General features: G+C 43.8%; 1 protein-coding gene and 1 non-coding gene across 2 annotated transcripts; both read left to right on the plus strand.

The window, feature by feature from the left end:
• The first annotated feature begins 1,340 nt into the window (after window positions 1-1,340).
• On the plus strand, window positions 1,341-6,312 carry LOC146566293 (uncharacterized). The gene is made up of 6 exons (XM_085289920.1): window positions 1,341-1,621; window positions 1,792-1,857; window positions 2,706-2,768; window positions 3,892-3,969; window positions 5,579-5,710; window positions 5,814-6,312. The coding sequence occupies exons 1-6, from the start codon at window positions 1,411-1,413 to the stop codon at window positions 6,089-6,091; spliced, it is 828 nt and encodes a 275-aa protein (XP_085146046.1). The 5' UTR covers window positions 1,341-1,410; the 3' UTR covers window positions 6,092-6,312.
• Window positions 6,313-9,809: 3,497 nt separating this feature from the next.
• Window positions 9,810-9,882, plus strand: trnav-aac (transfer RNA valine (anticodon AAC)). Its single transcript has one exon. It is a non-coding gene; the product is annotated as a tRNA-Val (tRNA).
• Window positions 9,883-18,674: the final 8,792 nt, after the last annotated feature.

Raw genomic sequence — 18,674 nt, forward strand, 5'->3', positions numbered from 1 at the left:
ATGTGGACATTGGGTCAGCTGGAGGCGCAGTCGAAAGATTGCAGCGGTCCCAGATCAGATGTACACACTGGAACTCTTTCCCATGTTGCTTGTCTGTGTTTATTGTGTTATTGTCATGGTCCTGGGCCATGTTGGCCCAGTGTTCTTGGTTTTCTTGTATGTTTGTATTTTATTCCTTATTTAGGCCATGTTTTCTGAGTTGCCCTGTTGTGTTGTTCCCTAAGTGTTTTCCCTTCATGGCTTTTACCCCCTGTGTGCCCTCTGTGTATTTATGAGCCCTCGTCTCCCTTTGTGGTTGTTTCATGTTTCCCCAGCCCGTTATGTCTGTGTTTTCCCCGTGCTCTCTCTCCTCCTGTCTGAACCTCTGTGCACTTCCTGTTTACTTTGTGACTCTCACGCCTGTACATGTCATGTTCAGTTCACCCCGCCCTGTCTCGTTATGATTATCAGTGTCACCTGTGTTCCCCTCTGTGTCTCTCGGTTCTTAGAGTCCTCTGCCTTATAGGTTATGTCTCTGTGTTTCTTAGTTGCCGTCTCCACTGTCAAGTTCGCGTCTCTGTGTGATCCTTCCTGTTTTACTTTGAAGGTCCGTTTCTTATGTGAATGTGTCCTGCTTTGCTTGTCTCGTCAGTCCTGATTTCTCCCAGCTGTGCCCTCCTTCTGTGTCTCATTCCCCTCGTTACTCCCCAGTGTATTTAAACCCTGTGTTTCTCTGAGTCAGTGTGACATCGTCCCTCATGCTGTGTGTGTGGATCTCCCTGTGAGTTCTTAGTTTCTGGCTTCCCAGTTTAGTTTAGTTTGTTCGTTTGTTCTTCCGGCAAATAAAGCTGTGTTTTGAGTTCATTCCCTCGAGTCTGTGAGTCCTGCATTTTGGGTCCAACTCCCGCCTGCCGCACAGCGATTCATGACAGTTATGGTGTGTTGATACCTGTGCATTCCTGTATTATCCTTTTGTGTTGCACATTTCAATGTTTGTTTTCCTCGCTACCTGGCCTGACCTGTCTCCCCAATGTGATGTTTGTATTGTATGTACGGTCGGCAAGGTCTGTCATCTCGGTTGTGGGCAAAAGACCTGCAACTGACAAATAAAGGCTATCTCATCATCACATACAAAGTCCAGTTTTAGGATTACAGAAAATGCTTGGATGGTGTTTGTTTATGAAGGAGTGTTGGGAACTGATGAACAGAATCAAACTTTTGGGACGATATCTCTTCATTCCTGCTCTGTTTACATGACCCTGTTTGTTTATTCATGCAGTCTGCTTCTTCAATCATTCACCAACAGCACCTGTAGGAGGCGTGGTCTTGTGGCTCTGCAGTGTGTGAGGTGGAGGATGAGGGGACATGTGGGGCAGTAAGCTCCTCATTCACGCCTCTTTTCCCCTCGTTATAAAACTCTCAGATTAACAGATGACAGTTATACAGCAGGTTTCTGTTGACAGAATGAAGATCATCATGTTTCTCCCACTTTTGCTTCTGGTCTGCTCTGTTTCAGCAGATCAGACTGAGACTGCAGAGCAACAGTCCTGTCCACAGGACATCCACGCTGCGCTGAGAGAGCTGACCGCCTCATTGGCTGTGCAGAATGAGCGGATCACTGTCCTACAGAGAGAGAATCAAGGTACAGTTTCATACATCAATGTGACTTCAGAAACATTCAGAAGATCAGAAACAGGAATGACCAACATTCATGGTTATGTGTTTTCTTATGAGACTGAATATTTTGTTGTAGAAATATTAAAGTAGTCTTCATAGAAACTCATGGTACAGGGAAACAAATTCCTTTTGCAGTTCTTTCAAACCAAGGAGCTATAGAGCAACAGACTGAGATCGACCAGCTGAAGCTGCAGTCAAAAGGTACTGTGTGGAAACCATCATTGAGTATGATTTATTTTATTATGTCTTTTCATTCAGAAAATCCCATAAAAAATGTTTATTTCAAAATAACCTATTATTTTATACCAGGAAAAAGACAGGTTTTTTCATCTCAACATCAGGAACTGACTGTAATGTGTTTATAATGAAACAGCTCACAGCTCCTCTTCATGGCAAACTCTTCCAAACCAAATAATTCAACATTTACTTAAACACCAGTTTCTGCTGATACAACAATTCTAACCATCATTTAAAGTCTGTGTTATATCTCTACCTGCAGATATAAGTTGCTCGTTTTACTTGTTAGACATCCAGATTTTTTAAACTCTTCATGGATGAAGACATAGCTGTGTAATATCAATATTCCAACAAGGTGGTATTTTTTTTAATGTTGCAGCTGAGAATATCTCCAAAAGTATATGTGAGTTCTGGATATACATATGACCAAAAGATTAGCCTTCAAATCTTGTTTTTTTTCCTCAGGCATTTTTAGTCATTATCGGGGGAGGAACAGTGGAGAGTAGACAGGAAAATGACACACGGGACATGGCAGAATGTAACCCAAATCACTCTTCCAGTGATCTGGGGTAAGCTTTAGTGGCCATCTTTTACATACATTCAGAAAACACAGAGGGGACAGCCAGAGTTCACAGACTGTGGATAAAGATGAGGTGGAGGTGGAGGATGTGGGGACGTGGAGGAGGCCACTGCTCAGTGTAGCATGAACAGAATGAGAGCCACAGTTACTTTCCTACTTATAGATAAAAACCTGTGAATTACTTTGTGCTGTCAGTGAGATTTTTCTTTTTATTTCTATGGTATTTTCTCAGAACTAGAAGCAAAGCTGGAGAGTCAGAAAACTGAGATCAACCAGCTGAAGCAGCTGTCAGAAGGTACTGTATGAAAGCCATCCATCCATCCATCCATCCATCCATCCATCCATTTTCTTTCATTTATTCGGGGCTGGGTTGCAGGGGTAGCAGCCTAAGCACAGAAGCTCAGCCCACCATATCTCTACCCACCTCCTCCAGCTTATCCGTACACAAAGGCGTTCACAGGCCAGCTGAGAGTTACTATCTCTCAGCTCTATAGTTGAATCCCACCCTCCAGTCCCCTTCTTAAAAATGGGAACCACACGCCCAATCTGCCAATCCAGAAGTACTGCCCCTGATCTCCACACAACATTGTAGAGGCGTGTCAACCAAGACAGCCCTACAACATCCAGAGCCTTCAGGAACTTAGGGCAGACCTCATCCACCCCAGGGGCTCTGCCACCAAGGAGTTGTTTAACTGCCTCAGTGACCTCACTTCCGGAGATAGACGAATAGTTCCTCTCATCCCCAGACTATATTTCCTCCTCAAAAGACATGCCAGTGTGATTAAGGAGGTCCTTTAAGTATTTCTTCCACTGCCCAACAATATTTTCAATCGAAGTGAGCAGTGCTCCACCTGCCTTATACACAGTGCAGGTAGAGCACGGCTTTCCCCTCATGATTCGCCTAATGGTTTGCCAGAATCTCTTCGAGGCAATCAAAAAGTCTTTTTCCATGGCCTCTCCAAACTCCTCCAGCACTCGAGTTTTTGCGTCGGCCACTGCCCAAGCCATGTTCCGCTTGGCCTGTGGGTATCTATCGGCTGCCTCCAAAGTCCTACAGGCTCACCAAGCCCGATAGGACTCTTCCTTCTGCCTGGTGGCTATCCCCTCACCCTCGGTGTCCACCATTTGGTTCGGGGGTTGCCACCACGACAGGGACCAACCACCTTGCAACCACAGCTCAGGGCCACGGCTTTAGCAATGATGGCGCAGAACATGGTCCATTCTGACTCAATGTTGCCATTCTCCCTCGGGATGCTGTTGAAGCTCTGCTGGAGGTGTGGGCTCTGCTCTGTAGAAATGTTAGGTGCAGATAATTGACTCACATTTGGCTCATCAATTTATAATCTGTCCATAAAGTGGTGTCACTGTGTTTAAATGTCTTTAGTTTGTGCTCAAGGACAATTTCACATTTTTCTCAGAACAAGCAGGAAAGTTGAAGACTGAACTGCAGAACCAGAGGACTGAGGCCAACCAGATGAACCAGCAGCAGCAACATGGTACTGTGTTGAAATCTGAAATATAGAAATGCTGAAATATCTCTATATTTGACACATTTTCAGACACATTTCACATTTTTCACATGAAGGCTTTCAGTTGCTGATATTCAAGAAAATTACTTTTGCTGATTCCATATTTTAATTCAAGTTTCAGTTTCGCATAAGATGTTCTAGACCAGCGGTCCCCAACCTTTTTTGCGCCACGGACCGGTTTATGCCCGACAATATTTTTCATGCACCGGCCTTTAAGGTGTCGCGGATAAATACAATAAAATAAAACTAGTACCGGTACCGGAAAAAAGAAAATTTATTCATAAACCCTGAAAACCATACATTTCACACCTGAGCCTCAAATCTCACGGCCCGGTACCAAATGACTCACGGACCGGTACCGGTCCGAGGCCCGGTGGTTGGGGACCGCTGTTCTAGACTATGACACGTTACTCATGACTCGAAAATTTCATATCTTCTTTTTATGACCTGGATTGTTCCTAATGGGTGTTCATTTACATGGGATAAGTGAAGACTTGGAATTCTTAATTTTAAGAATTCCCAGCCTGGTGGGAATTAATTAAGATAACTAAGTCATGATACTGGAGTATATGAAAGGCAGATTAGAAATTTGTTCCAGGTCCAGCCAAGAGCTGTCTAATAAGCTTGGTTTAATCAATTTTTAATCTATTGGATCAGAAGTAGTGATACAAATTTGGTAGTTGTAGACCACCGTCATGTTTTTAGACCTACCAGTGATGATTTTAAGAGAGGGTTTATTAGGTATCGGTGTAGTTTATTTTAAGCACAATCATAATTTTAATGGTGACAACTCTTCCCAATAGCAATTTAAAATTACAATATATGAATTACAATTTAGAGTCAGTACTGCTGATTTACTCCAAGTGATTGAGTAGTCAAATACTGATGAGCGTGAAACCGACAACAGGATGTCAGAATGTTTTGAATGGATGATTTTTGTTTGTCTGCCTGTAAGTCCTTCAACCAGTTTCTAATTTTAAGCCTAAAACTCCACGTTCGCACGGCACCACAGTCCAAGCACCACCACAAATTAGTATTTGAAACTACAGCCAGTCCAAACCGTAAAATATTGACTCTCAGATATTGCAATAAATAAAAACTGCAGCCATGTTTGTAGTTCTAATAATGTGGGAGAGCGAGTAGAGGGTTTTTGTGATTGTTATCTGTGATTAACAGAGGTGTTGCTTACAGGTGTATCCCCACTCTGTGCAGGTCATCAAAGTGAAAGCACTCTTTAAGCTTCAGAACACACATTAAGTTCATTACTGCATCTAATTTACTGAATGACATTAAACTGAGTTCATGTTTGTCTGAAGCACAAACCAAGATGCAACTAAAACACTGAATAACACAGTTTGTTGTCTTGGCAGAAGCTACAAAATACCTTCCTGTCTGATCTAAAGGACGAGTTTGGGATCCTCAAAAATAGATTCAATCAAATTTCAGTTTGACAGAGTTTGATTTCTTCTGTGACAGTGAAACGCTTTCAGCTGTAAAGTTTTTTTCATGGTCACTTTTTTGGGAAGAGTCTAACTCTAAAACAGGAAGTTTAAAATGAATTTTCTCTCTCTCTCAGTCAAACAGGTGGCTTTCTCAGCCTCTCTGCTGGAACAAGGTGGTGGATATACTGGACCCTTCAATGGCCACACTACTCTGGTCTTCAAACATGTTGTCACAAACATTGGAAATGCCTACAACCCATACACAGGTAATAACACTGAATGTCACTTCTGAGCTATGTTGATGTCAGGCTGATGTTCCAGATGTTCTAACAGCTGATTTTCCATTTAACAAAAACAAATGTCCCACAGGTATTTTCACTGCACCAGTGAGAGGAGCCTACCACTTTGACTGGAAAGTACTAGGACGTGACAGCCCATCTGTAGGTGCTTTCTTGTTCAGGAATGAAGAGAACATTTTTCTTGCATATGAAGAACAATCATCTGGGTGGTCAAGCGCCTCTAATGGAGTCTCACTGCTTCTAGAGGTTGGAGATCAGGTGACTGTACGTCTCTGGGCTGGTTCAAAGGTATATGACAATGGAAACCATCAAACCACCTTCAGTGGTCATCTGATTTTCACCATGTGAGAGGTGTGACAGCTCCAACAATTCCTGTTTGGACTAACCTGTGTGGGCGGAGCTTAGCCATTAGATAAACAGGAAGTAAATCATTTGCCATAATCAGTTTCTTGCTCTCTCTCTCTTTCTGGTTGGGTTCTAGTTTTGTGTTTATTTGTTTCTACTGACTCAGATAATTTACTTCTTCTTGTTATCTTTGATTCAAATAAATCCAGTTAAATGCTCAGTGATTCTCTTCTCTTTGTCCTTTCTTTGAGTCGGCTCTTCACAAAGTGCTGCTCCTCCATTAGGTCCTGACTATTTTCTATAAGTTGGTAAACTGCATCGTTTTTTATTGGCTCCACTGTCCTGTGTTGGTCAGTCTGTTATTTTGGTGACTGCTGGCCCACATGTTTGCTTTTAACTGGAGTCTTTCCTGTTAAGTTGAGCAAAATCCAACAGTTTTTTTTCTCTTCTTTGATAATCATGCAGGTGTTTTTCTTAAACTCTTAACAGATGTTAAACTTAATCTGACTATCATGATAAAAATGTAAACATCTGATTTAGTTTGATATAAAATGTGTGTCAGTGCTGTGGAGGAATGTTTCCTTATTTTTCATCTGAATCCAGACACCGCAGCACGGTGGCACGGTGGTTAGCACTGTTGCCGCACAGCAAGAAGGTCCTGAGTTCAATTCCACCATCAGGCCGGGGTCTTTCTGTGTGGAGTTTGCATGTTCGCCCCGTGTTTGCGTGGGTTCTCTCCGGGTACTCCGGCTTCCTTCCACCGTCCAAAGACATGCAGCTTGTGGGGATAGGTTAATTGGATAATCCAAATTGTCACTAGGTGTGAATGTGAGTGTGAATGGTTGTCTGTCCCTATGTGTTAGCCCTGCAACAGACTGGCGACCTGTCCAGGGTGTACCCCGCCTTTCGCCCTATGACAGCTGGGATAGGCTCCCCCGACCCTGAAAAGGATAAGCGAATGGATGGATGAATCCAGACACAGATAACTGACTGCAAACTTACTCGGGGTTATTTCTTTCTATTCTTTACTTTCAAAATAAAAGCATCATTGAACTAACGCTGTTGATTTCTTTATGTGTTTGATCACTATCCACAGCTCGTGATCATAGGTGAGGGTAGGGATGTAGATCGACCAGTTAATTGAGACCTTTGCTTATTCACTCAGTTCTTTCTTCACCACAATGGATCTGTATAATATAATAATATAATGTCTTTATCACCAACCCTTCTGTTGATCTCAGAGATGAGATACTACCCAAGTGAAAGCCTTCCACCACTTGGCTAGCTAGACATTGAAAGAAAAGCCTTCCTTTATGGAAGATGTGTCAGTGGAAATAGGGAGGTCCTCAAAGTATTCCTTTTTTTTTTGCCTGTCCCGTTTGGATCTTTAGCCATTGTTGTCTGAAGGCCAAGAAAGATGCCAAGTGGATTTACTTTACCAAGTGGATCATCATGGCCTTGCCATATTGGTCCATTTGATTGACCTTTATTATAATTATGTATTTATCTTATTTTCATTTTTTAAAGACGGGACAGACATGCCTGGGTGATAGGACAGGGAGAAAGAATGAAAGAAAGAGAGGGAGAGAAAGAAAAATAGAGGAGGAGAGAAGAGACGGTGAGAAAGGGGGGAAGAAAAAAAAGAAAAGCAAACAAAACACCTGGATCACCTGTATGGAGATAAGAAACCAAAAGAGAAAACAAACAACAAAGAGCAACATAATAAAAACAACACCATCACAATAAACTAGCTAACAATAGATAACAGTAGATTTTACCTGTTGAGAATGAAAAAAAAACAAGCAGAAGAAAACGAGAGCAACATAATAAACAACATCACGATGATCTATAGGAATATAACTGTAAATACTAAATATTAAACATTATTGTGCAGCACGTAAGATCAACAGCACACAGTGTGCTTTGAGGTAGGAGCCAAAAAGGGTGTAGTTTGTGTGTGTGAGCACCCTGTTATCATGGTTCCGAATAGGTAGATATCTTCAGCGTCCTCGATCGACAGTCCCGCCAGGCACACGAACCTCTATTTCTGCCACCCGTCCATCGTGTATCCGGCAGGGAAAGTCCCTCCAGGACACTCGGGCTCTCCCGAGCCCAGACTTGTCATTGAGAAAAGGATGTCAATAGCATCCAGAGACCAGTTGATCAAATCCATAATTCTCTTTAGGTTTTAGAAACAGACTGTGAGAGCGTGTTCCAGGGAAAGTAATACAAAGAACACGAGACTAGACAAGGACACAAGAGGCTAAGCAGGGAAGCTAAGGGAGAGGAGAAAAAGGGCATACGCCTCCTCCGAGAGCCATTTGTTACATTATGCAGAGCTTATCCTTCACTTTGGACCACTCATTTATTTTTATTTTCAGTTGTTACAGACGGGACACACATGGCAACAACTCCACTTCATTGTTAGTCCATTTAAAAAACTTGGTGCTTTTCCTCTGCCTTTTGCAGCAGTTTCAAAGAGCCGGAAAGTAAATAAACGGCAGACAGAAATGAGGCAGGTCAAATCGTCTTGTGTTTCACACATGCACTGTACTGGAACGTAAGTGTTTTTTAGGCCGTTTCAATGTGGACACACAACTCTGTGAAAACAACTGAAAACGATAGTGTGGACGCAAAGCGTTTTCAGACGAACGCGCCGTTTCCAAAGTTATCCGGGCTAGTGTGGACATAGCCTCAGACTATGCTCTTTGAGCGCAAAATTGATAACATTTCGGAGAGGCTCATGGCCCTCCAATGGGTGATTGAGAGACCAGTGACGGACATTTAGATCGACTGTAAAATTGATATGCAGTTGTTCGCACTACAGGAAAACACCATCATTTCATGTGGCTACCATATCAGCGCCAACCGTGGTCTCAAGGCTGGAGCTTAACAACAAATTCTTCCCTGATAACAGACTGTTTAGACTCTTTGCCGCCATCTTACGCACCCCCATTCTGGACTCCAAACGCCTTCGAAGGCTTCCAAGGCCGAGGTCAGACGGCAGGTCCAGCGCTGGATTAGTAGCGCATGGCAAGATGGCTGTGTGTAATCAGCTCACTTCTCACCCCGTTACCCATCCTGTTGCTTGTCATGTGCTTCATGGGGTTGTGATGTGCTCTCTGTGCAGAGGAGTTTTTTTTGTTTTCTGTTCTCATGCTGACCTCCCACAAGGAGCCCAGTATGAGTAGAGGTCTCTTTTTTCCCTCCTCCATTTGCCCATTGTATTGTACATTTCAATGTTCTTCCAAATTACTACCTGTCTCCGACCTGTCTGTGCTATGTATGTATGGTTGGTTGTCCAATTCCACTGCAGGTGCAAACTTGCATGTGACAAATAAAGGTCTGATCGATCGATTGATTGATTGATATTTACGTGTTACCATAGCGACCAGAGACCCTTAAGGGGCAGAGAGGAGGATGTTACTCTCATTGTTGTTGGCGTATTTCAGGAGGACCCTGCTGATAAAGTTACACAATTACACAGTGAATTCGCGTTTATTATTATATTTACAAACTAACACTGTCTTGGTCATATCATTTTATTTTGTTGTATTTATCCGTGACGCCTTAATGGTCGGTGAAAATATTGTCGGACATTAAACCGGTCCATGCCGCAAAAAAGGTTGGGGGCTGCTGATGACAAGTAAACACTCGTGCAACCGGTAGACCGCATACAAGCTTTTAAAAACTATGCTCAGGTGTCTTTAGCCGCCACACGGTTTCCGTAGTGTAGTGGTTATCACATTCGCCTAACACGCGAAAGGTCCCCGGTTCGAAACCGGGCGGAAACATTATTTATTTATCTTATTTCACTTTATTTTTTCATGAATTTGTCTTCTTTAAGTAACCAAACCATATGCCATGCAGTCGTGTGGTCTTGGTGCGTTGTGGGTAGGGTTGCCAACCGTTCCTTAAAAAACGGAATCGTCCCGTATTTAGAAATAAAAGTACACGTCCTAATTAGGGACGCACTTTGTCCCGTAATACAGTGAGAATCAAAAGTAGTCTATAAATGTTAATGGAATTAACGCTTTGTTTGAAAACATAATTCCCAGCCCCTCTCCTGCTTTGTGACCAATGAGCTTACAGCACACTTATGACTAGGGATGGGTATCGAAAACCGGTTCTTGTTGAGAACCGGTTCCCACTGTTTCAATTCCTTGGAATCGTTTGCCATTTTTGCAAACGATTCCCTTATCGATTCCAGTCGCCCCGAATGACGTCACCACGTTGCGGAGCGTCATTTACCTGGCAGGAAACATGGCGCCTAAGCGGCTCAAACGCTCAAAAGTTTGATTATACTTTATGAGAACCGATGACAACAGGGCAACTTGCAAAGTAGAGATTTCATTTAAGGGAGGAAACACTACGAATATGCAAAAGCATTTGCTCACAAAACACGCGATGACACGCGTTTTTAATTCCGCTCCGGACTCGTGACTCTCAACCCAGCAGCAGCGCTAACGTTTGCACGTCCTCTCCCGTTAATGCGGCAGGTAAATAATCAACTAACAGTGCATATTATGTTAGCGCAATCTGCCTTATTACAAGACCTGCCATTACTGTACATGTAGGTGAGACAGACAGAGTCTGGCTGGCGCTCGCTGGCAGTTCTCGCTGCAGTCTACCGGTAGCGTCTCCTTTCAGGCCAGGATAGACTAATGTCACCGAGCAGTGTCTAAGTTTGTGGTCAAAGGCTTGCACCCATTTGCCACAGCACATGCCCCCGATTTTTGGTAAGTGAATGTGTTTAATTGTAGGCAGGGACATTACTGGATATTCTTGTGTAATTGCCACAGAACAATTTATGTTATTGTTACGCCCCTAGTCTAGGCGGGTAGGGACGCACATAAGGTTGGAGGAGAGAGAGACAAATCCCCGCCCTGGTTCCCAAGCCAAACATCCAAACCAGTTGTGAGTAAAAAAAAAGTGATTTTATTTAAGGACAAGAAGCATAGCTCCAGGGTGAGCCCAGGCCAAAATAATAAACAAAACCAACTAAGTCCCACCAGAAAAGACTAACTAAACCCTAAGAAAGAAAAAAGAACAAACAAATGACAGAGCTATCCCTCGCTCCCTGACCAAGAAAACAGGAGAAAACGATTCCAAAAGAAAAGGCAGCTCACCCCTTCCGCTTCAGCCCACGAGTGCCTAAGCTGCACTAGGAGCGGCTTTTACAATTCACACTCCCACAAATACACAAGATAAACACAGGCTGGGAAAACCAGGGTCAGGACTGCGACGGCTGTCAGGCTACTCGCTCGTTCCACACTCTCTCTCTCTCTCTCTGGAGCTGTCAGAGCGGCTTTTTGAATGTGGTCACCTGTTCCATGGTCCAATCAGCTGCTCACTACTCTTCATTAGGGGAGGGACCTGTAAAGAGTCTTAAACACAGTAAAGAGACAGAACAAACAGCCCACACAGTGTTCTTATGGCCACAGCCGTAACACCCCCCTTCCCCAAAATCAAAGACATCTCCTTTGTAGATGTTTTGGACAGTCATGTTTAAGGGAAAACACGGGATAGGGCATCCGCTAACACATTCTCTGTGCCCTTTTTATGACGGATTTCCAAATTGAAGTCCTGCACCAGGAGGGACCACCTCATCAGCCTTTGGTTCGAGTTCCGCATCCGCATTAGGAATACCAAGGGATTGTGGTCGGTATAAACAATCACAGGCGAGGGACTGCCACCGACATACACCTCGAAATGCTGCAATGCAAACAGCAGAGAGAGGGCCTCTTTCTCAATCGTGCTGTACCCTCGCTGATGGACATTGAATTTCTTTGAGAAATAGCCGATTGGGTGATCCACACCATGATGGTCTTCCTGCAGCAATACGGCACCTGCCCCGTTTGCACTGGCGTCCACTTCCAACTTAAAAGGGCGTGCAAAATCAGGGGCGGCCAGCACTGGCGCACTGCACAGGAGAGTCTTAACAGCCCGGAACGCACTCTGACACGCAGAGGTCCACACAAAAGGTCTCAACACACTAGTGAGGCTAGTGAGAGGTGCGACCACGTCCGCGAAGTTTTGACAGAAACTCCGGTAGTAGCCCACCATGCCGAGGAAACGGCGAAGCTCACGCCTAGTCTGAGGGGCAGGAAAATCCAGTATGGCCTGGATTTTGGCCGAGATAGGGCGCACTTGCCCCTGACCCACCTGCTTTCCTAAGTACGTTACCATGGCTTTAGCAAAATCACACTTGGCGAGGTTGAGGGTGAAGGATGCCCTTTCCAAGCGATGGAACACATCAGTGAGTGTCTCCATATGCTCTGACCAGGTGTCTGAATAGACGACAATGTCATCCAAATACACTTCACACTTGCAGACGCCGCCCAGCACGATATTCATGAGCCGTTGAAATGTGGCGGGAGCGTTGCGCAACCCGAAAGGCATGACAGTGTACTGGAGAAAATGGTCAGGAGTAACAAAAGCAGAGATTTCGGCCGCACGTGATGTTAGGGGAACTTGCCAATAGCCCTTTAACAAGTCCAGCTTGGTAACGAAGGTCGCAGAACCGACCCTATCAACACAATCCTCCATTCTGGGCAGAGGATAGGAGTCAGGCTTGGTCACACTGTTCACCTTCCGAAAATCTGTACAAAACCGTGGGGTCTTATCCGCTTTAGGCACTAGGAGACATGGGGAACTCCACGCACTAGAGCTAGGGACAGCAAGACAATTCTCCAACAGATAAGAGACTTCTGTCTGGAAAAGAGCACGCTTAGTGGGATTCACCCGGTAGGCATGCTGTTTGATTGGAGGATGGTCCCCCACATCGATATCATGCTCCAACACGGTGGTACAGGATGGAGTGTCCGAGAAAAGATTAGGATGATTTTCAATCAACCGACACACGTCATTTCGGACATCATCGTCTACCCCAGTTAAATGTGACCTTAAATCACGTAGGATTTCAGAATTCCTAAGTCGTGCGCAGCCCACAGCACAACCGAAAACCAAATCGTCACCTACTGGGTCATACCGAGTTTCGGAAACCGGCACCCCCACAGTCGCAACTGTTGACACACCACCAGCAAAGTAGGGCTTCATCATATTAATATGACACACACGGCACTTTTTCCTTCGCTCTGGGGTGTCGATGACATAATCCGTGTCACTCAATTTCGCCTGCACTGTATACGGACCACTGAACTTGGCCTGGAGGGAAGATCCAGGGACCGGTAAAAGTGTTAAAACTTTATCACCAACCTCAAATTTTCGCTGCACAGCCTTCACATCAAACTTCCTCTTCATCCTACCTTGTGTTGCACTGAGAGCATCCCGTGCAATTGCGCACGCTTTATGCAAACGCTCTCTGAAAGAGCTCACATAGTCTAACACATTTTCCTTAGGGGCAACAGTGTCGGACAGGAAGTTCTCCTTAAGCAATCGCAAGGGGCCACGCACTGTGTGACCGAACACCAGCTCAGCAGGGCTAAACCCTAACGACTCCTGCACACTTTTGTTAAGTCTAATTGTTGAATGTTGCCATTGTGTTTCTTAAATTTGTATAGTCTTAGTTTAAGCAGTAGGATCAAAGCCATTCCTTTGATCCTGACCACCTCTCCAGCCACTCTGTGCTGGGGGAGGTTTTATTGTAGATACATCCTAACTTGAAGATCTGTTTGATGTTTGGTAGAGCTTCCTACCCTTTGTATGGTTTCACTGTGTTATCTTTGGTAAACCATACATTGGGTGTGGGGGAAGACTACCCTCTTTATGACCAAGGATGTTGTTCCTGCTTTTAGGTTTTATGACCCTTTGACCAACCAACAAACACACACACACATTCTCACACACACACACACACACACACTCAGTGTATACATTTACATACAGTGCCTTGTCTTTGTAACCAAAGGGGGGTTGCAAGGGGAGGTGCTTTGTAAACTATTGTTTGAAGTTTGTCAATAAAAGGCAGCGAGAGGAGGCCACCATTTTGGGGTTCTTTGTCGTGCTGGACACAGACGAGGCCTCCCTTGTGCAAGTAATGGATCGATCGACTGTCTTGTTTTCTTCATGATGAATAAGTCTCTAGAATTAGCGGGGTTTGTGGAAACACAGACCCAACATTTATTTGGTCCTTCGGAGCCGGAGCCTAACACATTGCATCCACCGAGGAGAGGGAGAGGACGCCACCGCAACGTCTGGGATGATTGACGTAAAGCCCTGGTGTTTTTGGCTTGCCACCAGGCCGGGAAGTTTGCGCCTGACCTCCCCTCGGGATGGATGACGATTGACGGGATCCAGAGACTCTTCCCATGAACGTAAACAAACAGTGAGTACAGAAGGCCTTAGAGAGCGTCTCTATAACCGTGTGAATGAATGTGGGATCCTAGATACGCGTCACCGTGATTCTGCGTGAAACGTTTGAGTCCCGGGGAGCGCTGGTCACGAGAGCGCACGTGGACCCAAAACAATAGAGAGCGGCTACGGGCTGTGCGTTAAACGTGAGTCCGGGAGCGCGCTAGCCGCGTGAGAGAGACGCAGGCTTCTCCGCCGTTTGGGGCGTAGAGAGTTCTCCGCCATTTGGGGCGTGGAGAGAACCTAGGTTCAGAGTCCGGAATCTCCGCCATTTGGGGCGTTGGAGAGTGTCCGAAGGTTGAATTCTCCGCCATATGGGGCGTTTGAGAGTTTTCAACAGAGAGCGCTAGCTGTGCGTGCAGACGCAAGCGATAGGCCTATGTTGTGTGTGTGCGGGCCAGACGTGGTCTGCGTGAGTGTGGCTGATTGTTGTCTTGTAATGGAGAATAAAATGTGTAAGTCTGCCTTAGAAGGAGATGTAAAATTTATGCAGAAAGTTTTACCAGGCAGCACGCAGTATGTAGGTTGTTGGTATAAGAAATGTGGATTTGAAGGGACATTAGTGGAAGTTCAGTGTAAAATGCTGGTAGAAAGAATAGCTGTAAGTGTAGCAGGTAAAACAGGTAAAGCGAAGCAGAGGAAGGAATTGCAGTTAGCAGTTGCTAAGTTGTGGCTGGAGCAGGCTCAGAGGAGGAGAGAAGCACAGAATGTTAAAAGAGCAATATTGCAAGAAGTAGTTGTGAAACCTGAGGATGAAACTACAGCTCAATCCACTGCAACTACTCTAGAACAACACCGTAGAAAAGCATTAGGAAGAGCAAGAATGTTAGCAGAAAGTAGAGTCAGAGAAGAGCGTGAGAGAGCAGAGGTAGAAGTGGAGGAGAGATTAAAGGCATATTAGGAGCAGCATTGAGTCCAAGACAGACTAGGCAAGAGAGGAGACAGAAAGGAAAGAAAGTGAACACAAACGTTACAACTACATATCCATCCCTGACACAACACAAAAAAAAAAAAAAAACCATATGGTGTTTCTGTAACAGAGTGTGAAGATGAAGAAAGTTTTTCTCCTGATCAATTCGGCGAGTGTGAGAGTGTCTGACGTCATGGTGTGTGTGAAAGGTATCCAGCTGGGGCAGGCGTGATTCTGCATGTCACCTGCCCAGTGGACAAAAAGAAATAAAATAGTTGTGTGGATGAATGATGGCACGAAGAGTGTTTGGTGTTTCTAAGTCTGAAACAGCTGTAATGCTATTTTCTGTTTTGGAGAAAAGTACAGTTAAAGAAAAAAAAAACAGAGAGAGATGTGTGTTGTTTTAAGCAGTGATGAGAATAATGGAAGTGTGGTGAGAGATGAACACAAAAACATACTGAAAATGCATTAACCATACTAACCCCACATGCATATACACATCTGGTGTGTGAAGAAGTTTTACCATGGCACACATTTAGTTACATGAGAACTAAAACTTATTATGTGCTAAGACAACAGGGTTATGCTGTATGTTGTGTGTATGGCTAATTGGATGAATGTTTGAGATTAAACTGGCTGTTTGATTTGTCTTTATTACTAAAGTTGAACCTGCCAATTGGGTTGTTACGATTTATCCCCCTGGCATGAAGAACACGTGTCATGACTTAAACAAGGCCTTTCTTTCCATTATTTTCTTTGATTTCTTTTATTTTCTTTCTTTTATTTTGTTACTTTCATGGTGCACTGAAAGTTTTGTTTGATGATCTCTGTTGAGCAGATCTGCACGATTAGAATCGAAGCGTCGTCAAGAAAACTGTTGCAAAGTGAGCTTCTCCAAAATTAAAATGGGCTCTTATTTGGGACAATCAGGAAACAAGTTCCTGTCCAAAAGGATTCAACGAGGAAATCCAGTCTAAATTATTTTTCTTTTTGAAATGACGTTGTTTTGCTGAGCGTGGAAACGAATGCGACGATAATTTCCACAATTAGCAAAAGAAGGAATCACTGAGTGAATGAGTAAGAATTTTAAAATAAATGGGGAACTGACTGACTGACTTAACACCATTGTGTGAAGTCAACCCCCACTTGACAAAGGTGTGGATGCATCTCTGTGTGTGTCTCTGTTACAGGAGCAGAAAGATGATAGCAACATCTGAGGTTGCGTGATGGTTTAACCTTTTAAATGCCATTTTTATGTTTGTGAATCTATCAGAGGTGTGTTATTCATGGGCTTGTGGTACTCACAGAAGTTACTGTGAGAAAGTGTGTACACACCTGCGCAGCGCTAACATTTGCATTTTTTTCTTACAGCATTGCAGTTTTTCATGTGATTTGATGATGTGGTTTTTAGCAGAACAACTGGTGGATGTTTGTTTCTTTATTTCAGGTTTTGTTTTCTTTAAGAGTGCATGTAGCATTCAGCAGAAGCGGACAAGTGACATGAGTAAAACAAATAAGAGATTACGATATTTATGGAATAGTTTATTATGGGCTCATTTGCTGGCCACTTTTGGACCCATAATAATATATGAGTGGAGTGACTTTGCTTAAGAGAAGTCACCGATTACATTAATGTTAACTGAGCACATGGGATGATCCATGTTTGAGGCGAATTATGGTAACAATAGTGATTTAATGATTTGAGAAAACCTGCACATGACACTTGTCTTGCTGATGCTGAATGCTTGTTACCCTTGTGATATACTTGTTTATAAGTGTGAAGTTTGATTTTACTTCCAGATCTTGTTTTCCAGGCCATGATGGTGAGTATGCAGGCTCCTGGTGGAGCCAGTTTTTGAGACAGGGATCCAGGTTTGGTGAGTTGACGCATGAGAAGTGTCCATGCGTCAAGAGGTGGGGTCCAGAATTAATATTAAACAATGTTTTCTATTATTGTTGCAGTGATTTGTGTGATTAGCTGTTTATTTACAAGTATTAAACCTATGCAAGTGGTGCATCCATGTTCAGATGAGGCTTTGATGGCCTATAAGTGAAGTTCACTGATTACAATGTGGAATAACATTGAGATGTTAAATAATTTGGAATAAATTATGGGAAAATGTAGGAGTTTGATGAGTTTAGAATAAACCTGCAATGATACTTGTCTCTGTGATGCTGAATACTTTATTACTCTTATGATCTACAGTTGGTTGCGAATGTGAAGTTGTTTTAAATTTAAGACTTTGTCTTCTGTGATACAGGAGCTGGGAGTTAAACAAGCTGAACATTTAAGTGCTGATTAATGTTTTTATACAGGGTTACAGCTTGGAGTGAAGCTGCTCCAAGGGACAAACCCTGGAGATTGTTTTAGGGAGACTGTGCAACATTCTTGTACATGTCTCATTGGGGAGTTGACACATGGCGAAAGCCGTGTGGCGAGAGGAGTGTCATTTTTTCAATTTGTAGATGTCGTGAGATGCCATGATGAGAAGGAGTGACTGAGAGGATCGCCCACAAAATGGAACCTGAGGGAGCGTGCCAAGCTCCAAAAAGTGACAGCGCAGAGGAGGTCCAGCGATGGACTTGTGGTTCTGTGAACAGCACAAATGCAAGGTGACTGTAAAATAACTAACAGCACTTTTTCCACAAGTGAAGCCAGTAACTTACTATCCTAAAAGATTAGCTCTAGTTGCTCGTGCTTTACCTCCATGCGTGAGATCAGTATGTGCAGCAGCTTAAGCTGTACAATGTTTCAATAGTTTATTTCACCTTTTGCAATTGTTAGTTCCACACGAGGTAGATGTTTACTATTGCAGACTAAACTTACATTTCTGTCACCTACAAGACACTTGTCTTTAATGTTACTGTTACTCTCACAACCACACATATTACCATAAAGTGGTGCAGAATTCTGAATCTGTCCAACCCTTTTTGCCAACGGAGGAGGGCACTTATCATGAGTGTAGAGAGCGCGAGGAGAAGACGTGTAAGCTGAGGGATGACTTAATAGATGTGCCACTCGTTGAGGAAAAGGTTTGGTTTGTTGATGATTTGAGTTTTATAACAGCAGAGGGACAGACTAGAACAGGTTTTACTGTAGCAGACAGTGAGAGAGAGTTATCTATGTAGGATAACTAGCATGTTTCATATTTGCTTGAGCAGCAGAGATGCTAGCTTTAACGGAAGCGTGTAAAGCTGTAGAGAGACAATATACACTGATAGGCAGTATACATTTGCTACTGTACATTTCTTTGTAGTGCAGTGAGTGAGACGAGGTATGACAACCTCAACAGGGAAACCTGCAGAACACACCAAACTCTTGCAAAATCTGCTGGAGGCAGCGTTATTAACCAGTGGAATTGC

The sequence above is a fragment of the Mchenga conophoros genome, linkage group LG10 (assembly GCF_057382185.1).
Source record: "Mchenga conophoros isolate Kocher_MC1m ecotype Shallow Benthic linkage group LG10, M_conophoros_male_GT1.1, whole genome shotgun sequence".
Classification (NCBI taxonomy): domain Eukaryota; kingdom Metazoa; phylum Chordata; class Actinopteri; order Cichliformes; family Cichlidae; genus Mchenga; species Mchenga conophoros.

Excerpts from the sequence above, each read along its gene's own strand:
- LOC146566293 (XM_085289920.1), top strand. The coding sequence starts at position 1,411 with ATGACAGTTATACAGCAGGTTTCTGTTGACAGAATGAAGATCATCATG. Across the intron at positions 1,622-1,791 it reads CCTACAGAGAGAGAATCAAG|TTCTTTCAAACCAAGGAGCT; the intron begins GTACAGTTTCAT and ends TTCCTTTTGCAG. Across the intron at positions 2,769-3,891 it reads GCTGAAGCAGCTGTCAGAAG|AACAAGCAGGAAAGTTGAAG; the intron begins GTACTGTATGAA and ends CATTTTTCTCAG.